This window comes from Triturus cristatus, chromosome 4_1 (assembly GCF_964204655.1).
Source record: "Triturus cristatus chromosome 4_1, aTriCri1.1, whole genome shotgun sequence".
NCBI lineage: Eukaryota > Metazoa > Chordata > Amphibia > Caudata > Salamandridae > Triturus > Triturus cristatus.
Window position 1 is genome coordinate 54,705,525 of NC_140585.1, and position 13,692 is coordinate 54,719,216.

General features: G+C 45.4%; 1 protein-coding gene across 1 annotated transcript in view; it reads left to right on the forward strand.

Moving 5' to 3' along the window:
* The window catches only part of LOC146839464 (uncharacterized), a 78,311-nt gene extending 65,123 nt beyond the window's left edge, over window positions 1-13,188 (forward strand). The window contains exon 2 of the mRNA XM_085651513.1: window positions 8,122-13,188. Coding sequence (XP_085507639.1) covers window positions 8,807-10,309 — 1,503 coding nt within the window. The 5' untranslated portion in view covers window positions 8,122-8,806 and the 3' untranslated portion in view covers window positions 10,310-13,188. The remainder of the gene's footprint in view (window positions 1-8,121) is intronic.
* Window positions 13,189-13,692: the final 504 nt, after the last annotated feature.

Genomic DNA, 13,692 nt, shown 5'->3' on the forward strand with positions numbered 1-13,692 from the left:
AGACCCGGGGGTTCTTAAAAACTTCCGCCCCATTTCGCTGCTCCCAGCCCCGGCAAAGATGCTGGAAACCCATCTTAACCAGCACCTTGCAGTCTTTCTGGAAACCTCTGGCATATTAGATCACTCGCAGCACGGTTTTCGGAGAGAGCATAGTACGGAGTCGGCCCTCACCATCGTGCTTGACAGTATTCACACTAGGGTTGATAAGGGCCAGATCACTCTCCTTATCCTGTTAGACCTTACGGCTGCGTTTGATACCCTGTCTCCCTCAGTGTTAACATCTAGGCTGAGGGAGATAGGGGTGGAAGGGCCCGCACTTAGTTTGCTGACTTCCTTTCTTGGCCAGAGGGAACAGAGGGTTAAACTGGGGGAGTTTCTATCTCCATCCCTCCCTGTGCATTGTGGGGTCCCCCAGGGTTCGGCATTAAGTCCAACCCTTTTTAACATCTATGTGACCCCACTTGCCAGGCTTATTAGATCTTTTGGGATGGAGGTAGTCTCCTATGCCGACGATACGCAGATATTGATGTCTTTCGCCCAACCTGTCATCTCTGCTGCCTCCAATTTTAGACTCTGCATGGAGGCAGTTGCTCAATGGATGGTTTGCAATTCATTGAAGCTCAACGGCGTAAAGACAGAAATTCTGATCTTCGGTGGAAAGGAGGATATCTGGTCGGCGGAATGGTGTCCGTCCTCGTTGGGCGTGTGTCCGACTCCCACCACCCTGGCCAGGAACTTAGGAGTCATGATTGACCCTATGCTGGGGATGGACCAACAAGTAACGAGGACTATCTCAACTTGCTGGGGCTAATTGAATATATTGCGGAAGATCAAACACTATTTGTCCCCCCAAGCCAGAAAGCAAATTGTAATTGCATTGATAGGCTCAAGACTTGATTATTGCAATGCCCTATACTTAGGCATTAATAAGGGTCTGTTAATGCGACTTCAAATGGTGAAGAATGCCGCCGCCAAATTTGTTTTGGATTTGCCTAAGCGGGCTTCTGCTTCGGCGGCTAGAAAGACTCTGCCCTGGCTTCCAATTGAGGCTAGAATTTCATTTAAGTCCCTTTGTCTGATCTATGGGGCTCTGTCCTCAACTAGTTCTGGAAGCCTAAGGGATCTTTTGGTCCCTTACACCCTCTCCAGACATCTGCGTTCCGCTAATAAATTCTTGCTGTCAGTTCCCCGTGTTCGTAGAGCTAGGTGGGGTGGCAGAGCTTTTTCAACCCTGGCCCCGAAGTTGTGGAACACTCTGCCGGTTGAGATCAAATCCCTTCCCTCAAAACAAGTTTTTAGGAAGGCCCTCAAGACGTGGCTATTTGCCAAAGCCTATCCCTAGCTCTGGATTTGCCTTTTTATGATTTTCTTTGTTAGGCGCCTTGATGCCTCCGGGCTTAGTTGCGCGTTTATAAATTTTATTTCATTCTCATTCATTCATTCATGGTGGTGTGGTCTATGCATGGGAGGATGTCCAGAAGGAGGAGGGGTTCTCCACTGTACTTGACCAATTTCAATACCTTAGGGCTCAACACGCCTATAATATGTGTATATTATGTGCAGCGTTTGTGGAGTGAGGTATACGTGATGTACTACGTTATATTGAAGTAGCTTAAACCATGTGTTAGTGCTAACCTTCTGCACCCCCTCATGGGCATTCCTCCATTCGCCCTCTGTTAGGAGTTTATCTACGAGCGCATCCCGATTTGCTTGAGTCCTAAGCCCCTCACTCTGCAGGTCGTCCCTCAGAGCGCTATAAAGGTGGGAGACCAACCGCCAACCTGGTGCCATATGTAGCATTATTTTCAATGTGTCGGGGTGGGGGCTTATCAGAAAACATGGGCCAAATCTCTCGGGCTGCACTAGATTTCTTTTCATATTGCAGGATTTGACCCCTCTCTAAACTGAAGATGACATTTACTTCCTCACGGGTGATAAATTTCCAGTCTACATAGAGGTTGCCCAATGCCTGGCATCCTCCTTCCCTCCAGCGGCGCACCCACATGAAGTTAGCTATATTGACAAAGGGGCGTAGCACCCACAAGGGCATATCCAGAGCATACCACCCGGCGCACCACATCATCCCATACTGCGGCTACATGTTGCACAATGTATGGAGAATCCTTGGGGGCATTGCGCCCAAGCATCAAGAGCTCGACTGGCGGGCGGTCTCCACACGTCCCCACCAAGAGACGTTTCTCCGAATTATCCTTGTTGTCCAGTCAGTGGACCTCATATTGCAACTGGGAGGCTACGTAATAAAACTCCAAGCGGGGGGGCCTCCAGTCATCCAAGCAACGGACATCTTGTCCCACTCTGCCAAAGCCACAACCACCCGCAAAGTAGCATGCTGGCACCAAACGGAAAACATTAAGTCAGATACCATGGTAAGGTAGAAAAAGACAAAAAGCAGACACGTATTGGCAGCAGAGATATCACAGGTATATTACTGGCTGTGATGGAATCTCTATAATAAATGCTGCAATCTTCCAACAAATGGTTGAACCAACCCCAGGTAAGTGGCAAAGATAACTTAACAAACAGAAAAGTGAAGACAGGAGTTGGAACTTCAGCTGCTCCAGTGTGAACTGAAAAGTATTGTCAAGAAGAGCGTGAATAGAGCTACATTTGTTATATACTTCCAGAAGCTTTACCTTTATTATATACTTACTGAATCGTTACCTTTATTATATACTACCTGAAGCGTTCCCTTTGTTATATATTTCCTAATGATTTACCTTTATTATATACTTCATGAAGAGTTTTCTTTGTCATATAGTTCTTGAAAGGGTTACCTTTGTTATACACTTCCTGAAACTGAAGTGACAGCAGCACATCCTGATCCATCTCTTTTTCCACAATCCCTTCTTTATGATTTAACTGTTTTATTAGTATGTTGTAATAAAATAACACTACACAACAATATAGGTCAAATCATATTTCTTACATAGAAAGTGGTATGCTATCCCATCGGCCGAATAAAAAGGGAAACCAGAACTGTACACTCCTCCCCTTTCCACCCTCCTCCGCCATACCTCTTCTGTGTCATACGCAGTTCCACTGCAGTTATCGTCTGATTCAACTGTGGCTGAATTTCAAACCAGAGGGTGTGCTTGTGAGCCTTAAGACCCATAGGTAGTGAGGGCAGGTCAACCCCCTAAACTCTCGGGATAAAAGGGCTATGAAAGGCTTCCAAAGATCTTGGAAATCTTTCCCTCCTGAGTTAGAGGCGGCTGAGAGGTTTTCCATCCCGAGCATAAACCAAAGGCGTTGGAGTCAACCTAAGTGGGTAGGAATGCGTGGTGTGCCCCAGTGTGATAGGACGTTCTGCACGGCCACCCCCAGCGCAATGCCCATTTTCCTGCCCCTCAGCGATTTCAAAGGATACGTCAAGGGGTTAGGCAAACCAAGGAGAATGTAGGCAGAGAATCTTGGAAGCTCTGTGTCGAAATGTTGGTTGACCTCATCTAGGACTTGTGACCAATAGGTGCCGATCAATGGACAATCGCATACTAGGTGGACCAGTGAGCTAGTTGCCTGGCAGCCCCTCCAGCAGTTGGGACTCTTAGATGGGTCCATCTTGTATAGATGTTCTGGGGTGAGGTACCAGTACGAAGAGATCTTCCTAAGTGCTTCAGTTAAGGCTGCGTGTGTGGCTGTGTGACGGGATCTATAGTAGATACTTTCCCATTCCTTTGATGTCAAAGACCTCCCCAGTTCACCTTCCCATCGAGCTTGGTTAGTTTTATATGTGTGGGCTGTGCTCTGTACCAGAAGGGAGTAGAGTGTTGAGATCGGACCTTTGGTAGAAGTATTTGTGACCAGCCATCTCTCATATGTTTTGAGCACTCGTTGCTTGTTGGCGCTGTTAGAGGGGTGGGACAGCCAATGTCTGAGCTGTAGATACTGTAGCTGTTCTGATGCCTAGATTAAAGTCAGAACATATCTGAGAAAACGGCATTATCCCGTCGCTGTCTATCATGTGACCCATGGAGCAACAGCTGAAAAGCCTCCATTTGGGAAACGCTCCAGGAAGCATCTCGGGCGTGAAATCAGGGTTATCAAAAAGGGGCGTCAAAGGGGATGGGAATGAGGTGAGACCATGAACGACTCCGCAAAAGTCCCATGCCGTCATAATGGGTTTAATGATCGGGGACAGATAGAGACTCTTGGGTCGATGCGCGTTCCTCAGGAAAGGAATCTTCCATAGCGAGGTGCTGGCCACTGCCCTATCCTGAAATAGCCACCGTCGCTCAGACTCTGCCTTATTCCATTCACTTAAGAATCTCATTTGAGTCGCTTGGAAATAGAGGTGTAAATTAGGAATTCCAAGACCGCCCATAGAGGCGGGGAGGTAGCTCTGTTCTTTTCTCATCCCCGGTTTCTTCCCAGCCCGTATGAAGCGATGAGTTTCGGTTTGTATTTTGTGTATCATTCCCGCGGAAGGCACAAGTGGGAGGGCCTGAAAAACATACAGTATCTGGGGTAATATAGTCATTTTGATGGCCGCGATTCTCCCCAACCAGGAGATAGGATATCTTGACCACCGCCCCAGTTCCATTTTGATTCGCTTAAGCAAAACGCGGTGATTTATAAGAGCGGTCTTTTGCAGGGACGGTGCAATCCGCACTCTAAGATAAAGTATCGCCTCCCGCTCCCAGGTAAGTGGAAATTGGTTTACTTCAGTGGCAACGTGGTCTGGGAATAGTGATATGCTCAGAGCATGTGACTTAGATAGATACATTTTAAAGCCAGACGCCACGCCGAATGTATCAACCTCCGCTAAGAAAGCGGGGAGAGAATGCAGTGATGCTGAGACATTGTCTGAATAGAGGCTAATTTTATGTTCTTCCCCTCCGAATGTCACACCTCGTATATCGGCAGAGTCACGGACCCTCTGCGTGAATGGCTCCATGAACCGAGCAAACAGAAGTGGGGACATTGGGCAGCCCTGCCGGGTCCCTCTACAAATAGGGAATGGTGAGGACAGAAGACCATGCGCCCTCACTGAAGCCAAAGGAAAGTGGTAACAGTTCAGAACCCAGGTGCGGAACCTCCCCGGCACCCCAAAATGAATCAGCACCCGCTCAAGAAAGGGCCAGTGCACCCTATCAAAGGCTTGCTCGCCGTCAACTCAGAGAAACATATAATGGTTCGGAATCCTCAAAGCCTTCTCGACAAGGTGCAGGCAAGCTGCTAGTAAGCGTCCACACTGATCGCCCCCACATAGTAATTATGCCAGAGACACAAAACGGCATATTCGGCCTTATCCAAATCAATGCTAGCCTGTTGGGCGCGGGCTGCATAGTTGTCTCCAGTCCCGTGGGGCTCTGGTGCGATTATGTATGCCCTCCAATTCCCTGACCCGTTCCGCAAGTTGTTCCCTTTTTTACGCACGCGTTTTGTTGTCAGCCACGGATATCGCTATAAACTCACCACGGAGAACAGTTTTGAGAGCCTCCCATAAAGTGGGGGTAGCATCTTCAGGGGTGTCATTAAAAGTCAGATACTCCGCAATAGAATGGTCTATTCGCTGAACCGTTTCTGCGCGCAAAAGTAATGTGTCCCGTAGCTGCCACATGCATCTAGGGGCTAAGGCAGTGGGAATATCAAGGGACAACTGGACTGCTGAGTGGTCTGATAATGAGTCAGGAAGAATATTGATTGAAGAAGTAAAGGGCAACTCCTCGGCGGAGCCTAGAAAAAGATCGAATCTGGCATAAGTTTTATGAGCATGTGAATAGTAAAAGTACGCCCGTTCCTGGGGATGTCGACTTCTCCATATGTCACTAAGACCCAAGCTCTGAAGAGCCCTGCAGCCCCCAGTGGAAAGGGAGCCGGAGTGCCCATATCTAGAAGTGGACCCATCCAGCTCTTTATTGGGTACCAAATTAAAATCCCTTCCAATGAGAACGTTTCTGTTGTGTGTGACTAATGTTTTCGCCAATGCATTGTGGATGAATGTTTCCTGACCCTCATTTGGTGCATATAAAGAAGCTACCACCCCAGACCATGTTCCTATCGATACCCGGAAGGCTAACAGAGGCCCTTTATTTAAGTTATTTTGTCCCGAATGGAGCCCGTGAAGGAGCGAGGGACTAGAAATGCTACCCCAGTGAGCGTTCAAAGAGATATCCCCAAATGCATCAAGAAGGGTCCCGTTGCGTCAAAGCTTTGGGCAGCGAGTTCACCGCTTCCTGTTGGCCCTTGGCGATAGTGTCAGGAACTGGTGTGGTGATTTTAGTTTTAGGGCCCATGGAGCGCCAATGCGCTTGTTCTGTGGCAATGTGTCTATACCCCTGTTCCAGGCGCTCACCCTCCGTCGGGTCCAGACCCAAGACCTTGCATGTCTCCTCAAAGGAAGCCAGTTGCAGCAGGCGACCATCCCAGCAAAAAATTAGTCGAAAGGGGGGACCCCAGGAATAAACTATATTCTCCCTGCGTAGGAACGCTGTTGCTGGCCGGAAGGTGCTCCTTTTCTGAAGTGTAGAAGCCGCCAGATCCTGATAGAGAGTCACTGACTGATTCTGATAACTAATAGGGTTTTTCTCCCTCACTTTCCTCAAGATGTCTTCCTTCAGTTCGTAGTCTTGGAGGTAGACCAATATGTCTGCTGGAGGGACGTTCCCCGATTGCTTGGGACCCACCCGGTAAGCGTGCAGCATTTTGATTTCAAGGGCAGAGTCGGCATCTAGAATGAAGCAGAATAGATTAGTGAGGAAGTCTTTGATATCCGGGCCTTCGGCTTTAGACGGCACACCTCAGGCGCGAATAATATTGCGGCAGGATCTTTTCTCCCGGTCCTCAGTGTGCGCCTGCTGGTCTAACTGTTGGCCCAGGAGGACTTCCTGTTGAAGCATTTCCACCTCTTCGACGTGGCTACCGCCCTGTTCCTCCAGTGTGGTGACTCTTTCCCCCATCTCATCCACGTCCTTCCGTAGGACTCCGATATCGCTATATAAGTCTTTTTTGACCTCCTGTAGGTCCTCGCGGAGAAACACAAATAATGATTCAAGGAAGGCCCGAGTCTCAGGTTCCTCTGTCTCGCCATCTTCTGTCTTCTGGTGGGTGGCTTGCGCACCAGGGCCCAGAGCCCACCTGGTGGATATAGTGAGCATGTGTCTGAGCGATCTATCTTTCTTTGGCCTAGCGGTGGTCATCCTGGCCCCCCTGGCGTGAGTCTGTGTATCCCAGGCCGCCCTTCGGCGCTGAGTTTAGGGCCGTCCTGCCTGCTCTGCTGAAAGTCTCTTGGGCCCCCACAGCGCCACGCTAGGGGGAGGGGTCTTCTTCTCTGATCCAGTGGTCACCCGGATCGCCTAAGGAAAGATTGAGACTCCGTCCTCCCCACGCTGGCTCTGACGTAGCTGCGCCGCAGGACAGACAGCTCAAAGTTCTTTTAGTAGGCCAATCCTGGGCGTTACTCTAGGCCCCATCAGACCCGCGCCCCGTAATCAGAGTGCCCCAGCAGGCACCAGCTCAAGGCTGCCCAGGTTGGGGGTTCCAGGCAGGTGTGGCGGGACCCGTGGAAGCTGATTCCCGGCCACCTGCTGTTGTTGTACGTCTGTGCTGCACCTGCGGCGCTGTCTGGGGCACTAGCTCCGGCCATGCCAGGCCTCACCACTCCCTCCGTTCTAACTCCTCCCAGGGGGGTCGGCTGGAGTCGAGCGAACTACTGTGGTGTGCCGTCGTTGCCCCCGAGTTCCGGCGCTATCCAGTTGAGTTTTGGGGATGTTAACAAGCTTAGGAGACGGCAGGCCAGGCAGCGGCGCAGGAACGACGAGGAGAGACATCTCACTCGGTCACCATGTTGACCACGCCCCCCTAATCCCTTCTGGTTTAAATTAAATCTTGACCATGCTGTACCTCTAGCAAGGGGGTGCTCCATGTGTGCTCTTTCTGTGCTAAGTTACTCTATGAACACTGAAAAATCACCTCCTTTTCTGAAGTAAGAGTGACATATTCAATAAAAGATTTAGTTAAATACCTGTGTATGGGGAAATATCTATTGGTAACTTTCAACAACGGTAAAGAAGAGCTGTCCTTTACAAGTAGTTAAATATTGTGTATTCACATTTTCTTACATTTCCATTTAGTAATTTTAAATCTCTTTACATCCAACAGGAAACCAGCCTTGAATGCACAATTGATTGTGAATGGCAGTAATCGTGCAAATCTAAAAACAGCATTAGAAAATATGAGCTCCAATATTCAGGAAAAGATCTGCACAGTCAGAGACTGAGGAACCTAAACATAAACTGACAGATCCTGAAAGAAGCCGTTAAGAGCAGTTCAGTGGATGCAAGAGTCTGAGCTGTGCACCTCCACGCAACAGGATAAAGAATGACCTCTAGAAAAGTAAGGCAACAACACTGAGAAACCACAGGCCTCCACCACCAGCTTTGATCATGTGTTCGGTATGAGGTGGATACAGCATTGCTCTGCTTTCTGTAATGATGGCAGACCACCATTCAGTGCACTAGGTGTATTGTAAACTCTTTCTGGCCAAACCACAGGAGCAAGAGAAAAGCACAATGGAGAAGAGCCGGACAACTGAAGGGTAAAGGAAAGAGGAGTTCTGCTGTCTAAAATACAAACTGATGTCTCAGTTTTGATCTTTATCCATAACTGTGAAAATCCTCATCCAGTTTAGAGAACCTATCGCCCACAAAGAAGCCTTACACACATTATGAATGTGACCGATATTTGGGGACCAGTGTACTTTATAGTTAAACTGGGAAGCAAACCTGCAAAATACCACATAAAATACAGGTTATATGGGAGTAATACAAGTGTTTAACCAGTCATTATGGCCCATCAGGAAGCACAGTCATGGGATGTGGACAAATATTTATCCTACTCAAAGACGCTAACCAAGGGAGAAGTATCCGACACATGCAGCAAGAGCTTCAGTTTGTCACCAGAACTAAAGCACCCTCAGCAAACGCACACAGGGGAAAAACCATTCAAGTGCAGTGATCGTGTAAAGAGCTTTAGTCGGTTATCACACCCCCAAGTTCATCAACGAACACACACAGGGGGTAAACAATACCATTGCAATGAATGTGTAAAGAGCTTTAGTCAGTTATCACAACTCCAAGTTCATCAGCGAACACACACAGGGGAAAAACCATACCATTGCAATGAATGTGTAAAGAGCTTTAGTCAGTTATCACAACTCCAAGTTCATCAGCGAACACACACAGGGGAAAAACCATACCATTGCAATGAATGTGTGAAGGCATTCAGTCAGTTATCAATTCTTCAAAGACATCAGCAAACACACACAGGAGAAAAACCATACCATTGCAGTGAATGTGTGAAGAGCTTCAGTCGATTATCACATCTCCAATTACATCAGCGAACACACACTGGGGAAAAACCGTACCATTGCACTGAATGTGTGAAGAGCTTCAGTCATTTATCACTCCTCCAAGTTCATCAGCGAACACACACTGCGGAAAAGCCATTCCAGTGCAGTGAATGTGTGAAGAGCTTTAGTCGGTTATCACTCCTCCAAGTTCATCAGCGAACACACACTGGGGAAAAGCCATTCAAGTGCAGTGAATGTGTGAAGAGCTTTAGTCAGTTATCACACCTCCAAATACATCAGCGAACACATACAGGGGAAAAACCATACCATTGCAATGAATGTCTGAAGAGATTCAGTCAGTTATCAAATCTTAAAAGTCATCAGCGAACACACACAGAGGAAAAACCATATAGTTGTAATGAATGTGTAAAGCGCTTTAGTCGATTATCACACCTCCAAGTTCATCAACGAGCACACACAGGGGAAAAACCAAACAGTTGCAAGGAATGTGTAAAGAGCTTTAGTCAGTTATCACACCTCCAAACACATCAGCGTACACACACAGGGGAAAAGCCATACCATTGCAGTGAATGTGTGAAGAGCTTTAGTCGGTTATTAGACCTTCAAGTACATAAACGAATACACACGGGGGAAAAACCATACCATTGCAATGAATGTGGGAAGAGATTCAGTCATATATCAAATCTTCAAAGCCATCAGCGAACACACACAGGAGAAAAGCCATACGATTGCAGTGAATGTGTGAAGAGCTTCAGTCGGTTATTAGAGCTCCAAGTACATCAGCGAACACACACTGGGGAAAAACCATACCATTGTAATGAATGTGGAAGTAGTTTTAGTCAATCCTCAAATCTCAGGATTCATCAGCGAACACATACAGGGGAAAAACCATACCATTGCACTGAATGTGTGAAGAGCTTCAGTCAGTTATCACAACTCCAAAAACATCAGCGAACGCATACTGGGGAAAAACTATAAAACTGCAATGAATGTCTGAAGAGATTCAGTCAGTTATCAATTCTTCAAAGACATCAGCAAACACACAAAGGAGAAAAACCATACAATTGCAGTGAATGTGTGAAGAGTTTCAGTTGGTTATTGGACCTACAAAAACATAAACGAACATACCACTCACCCACACTTCGCCGGTATGCAACACAGAAAATGCTAACAGCCCTCTCAAACACACCTTAAGTCAGTTATGTCAGTTGGCCTGAATGCTCATACAACAAGTAGTAATGCTGCTGGTTGCTGCCAGGAGAGGATGGGGTGGTTTCATTTTTTCCTGGTTATGATCTATGATTACTATAAACATTTTAAAGTGCATTCCAGTATATAGTAATCCACTATGTGAGTGCAGGATGCAGTACATTGTCATGTGGAAAAACAAATACGAAAGAAGGATTGCCACAAAATAATATATAAACGACAAATGTTCATGATGTGATATGATGCACTGTTACAAATAAAAACAAATTTTAAAAAAACACACACATTGGGGAAACCCATACCATTGCAATGAATGTGGAAGTAGTTTTAGTGATTCCTCAAATCTCAGGATTCATCAGCGAACACACACAGGGGAAAAGCCATTACAGTGCCGTGAATGGGTAAAGAGCTTTAGTCGGTTATCACAACTCCAAATACGTCAGCGAACACACACGGGGGAAAAGCCATTCCAGTGCAGTGAATGTATGGAGAGCTTTATTGGGTCATCAGACCTACAAAAACATAATTGAACACACACAGGGGAAAAGCCATTCCGATGCAGTGAATGTATAAAGAGGTTCAATAATGTATCAAACCTACGAAGCCACCAGCGAAGACACACTGGGAAAACACCATATGATTGCAATGAATGTGGAAATAGTTTTAGTTGTTACTCAACATTAAGGAATCATCAGCAAACACACACAGGGGAAAAACCATTGCAGTGCAGTGAATGTGTGAAGAGCTACAACGTCATCAGCAAACACACACAGGGGAAAAGCCATTTAAGTGCAGTGAATGTGTTAAGAGCTTTACTCGATTAGGAAACCTACAAAGACGTCAGCAAACAAATAATGGGAAAACTCCATATAATTGCATGGAATGTGGAAGTAGTTTTAGTGACCCTTGAAAATTAAGGAGTTATCAGCGAACACACTTAGGGTAAAAGCCTTTCAAGTGCACTAAATGTGAGAAGGGCTTTAGTCGATTATTAATTCTATGAAGACATCAGCAAACACATACAGGGAAGAAACCATACCATTGCAGTGGATTTGGAAGTAGTTGTGGGAAGCATTTTCTGCTAACTACACGGATTAGTGATAAAACCTATAAACACAACACACTTGAATATGTTTAACAAGCACAGACTGGAGAATATTTGAAGCTGATTTTGTGTTTTGTCATTTTGTGCAACAACTGGTTCAATGACAGCTACTAGAGAACAACGACCAAAGGCACAAGAAGTCAAAGTAGGAAAATGTGACCTGTAACTCTGAGAGTTAATGCTTGCAGTGCACAACATTTACCTCCAAAGCCCAGAAACAGGAGAAATGATGCTCATTTCAATCATCACATGCATCTGTAAATGCGCCCACCATAGTGGCACTCCCCCAGAGGTGTCCAATATCAAGCTGGACTCTTGGGAAATTTGCTGACTCACCACTGACTAGGTAAATGACTCAGTCAGTTTAATTGTATGTGAATATATTTTAGACGTTCCTTATTTACAGAGAATCAACCAACCAACCAACCAACCAACTCCTAACTGGTGAAAGGACAGAATCAGTGCATGATGGCAAAATTCTTGATCGGAGAGAGAGCTGTTGAAAAGTTTAGTTCTTAATAGGTTTCTGAAAGCTTGACGGTTAGGTAAAGATGGAATCTTGAGCAGTGAAGAATTCCAGCTTTTAGAGTACAGAACTATCGACTCCCTGCTTTACATTTCTTGAACCTCGGCACTTGAAAATAAATCTGGATTCAGAAGTAAAGGAACACACAGATACTGAGTTTTGGCACAAATGATATTCATGCTTGTGTTTACAAGCAAAAAGAAACCCTAGTTTTATAAACTGCCAGTGAATGACTGGACATAAAAAGTGCTGCCTCGTGAGCAAACAGTGAAACTTTGTGATACAGTTGGGACGTCCTCAGACCACAAATAAGATAGATCGTAGCATTCTGAATCTTCAGTAATGTACTTTTGAGTTGCTGGAGCTGCCAAATACACAATGTTTTCATAGCCCAACCTTGCTTAGAGGAAGGTGTTCATCGTTATAATATGCATATCAGAAGAAAGAATACATCTTCCGTAGCCAAAGATAGTAGAAACTAATGCTTTCCACTGGGATCATTTTAACAAAGTTCTGAGTCCAGGAAGTTCTTCCTGCTGCTGACCATCATTATCACACCCCCAAACAGCCAGTGAGAAACAGCAACAAATCTACTCTTCAGCATACCCATCCTTATGCATAACACACTACAGGCGTATGCTCCAGGGTCAAACTCACTTTAGTTTCATGTCAACAGGAACAAGTTCTAAACTGGACAATATATATTTAGGAACAAGAGGTTTGTACGGATATTAGTGGCATAATAAATTTGAAACCCAATACTTTATATATCTGTATTAATGATCCATGACCAAACATCCAAACACCACCTATGTATGGACATCCAAGAGCCTTTAAAAACCACACTACAGAGGTGTGTACCAGGATCAAACTCAATTTACTTTAACATGAACATGACCTAAATTATGATGCATCAAGAACAATCATGATTCTATGAATTGTGCACAATGATGACTAGATTTTACATATTAATACAAAATGTATGTTTTTGATGTGTAATAAAACAACAAATGTATTTGAATTCATGATATTTGCTAATTGTATAGAAGGAGACCTTAAGTGTGATGTATTCCCTAAACTATAAGGATAATTTGTAATGTCAGCAAGGAGCCTAGTTTATTTGGCAATACAGGGGTCAAATCTCGATAGCATGACTGCTTTCAGCAGGGAGTCAGGCACAGGTGGTATTAGAAGGGACTATTCTCCCCAGTGTGCCTTCTCTCAGAGTGAGAGATGGTTCTTTGCTTGAGATAGTACTACGTCTCCTTCTGTGTTAATGAAGAGAGAAGGGCTACCTGTAAAATTAAGATCTGGGCTTCACTCCTGTTTTTACCCAATCAATACTTGATGTATTTAGGAAAGCTTAAAATATGTCTGTATCCTCGCACTCCTCTTGTTAATAATCCATAAACAAAATACAGAATGTTGAGTTCTTGAACAAAGTGTGCCATACAAGGGATTTAAACATGAATTTGTCAAATACAAAACTGACTTTTTTTTTTAAGGTTCTTATATAGCACT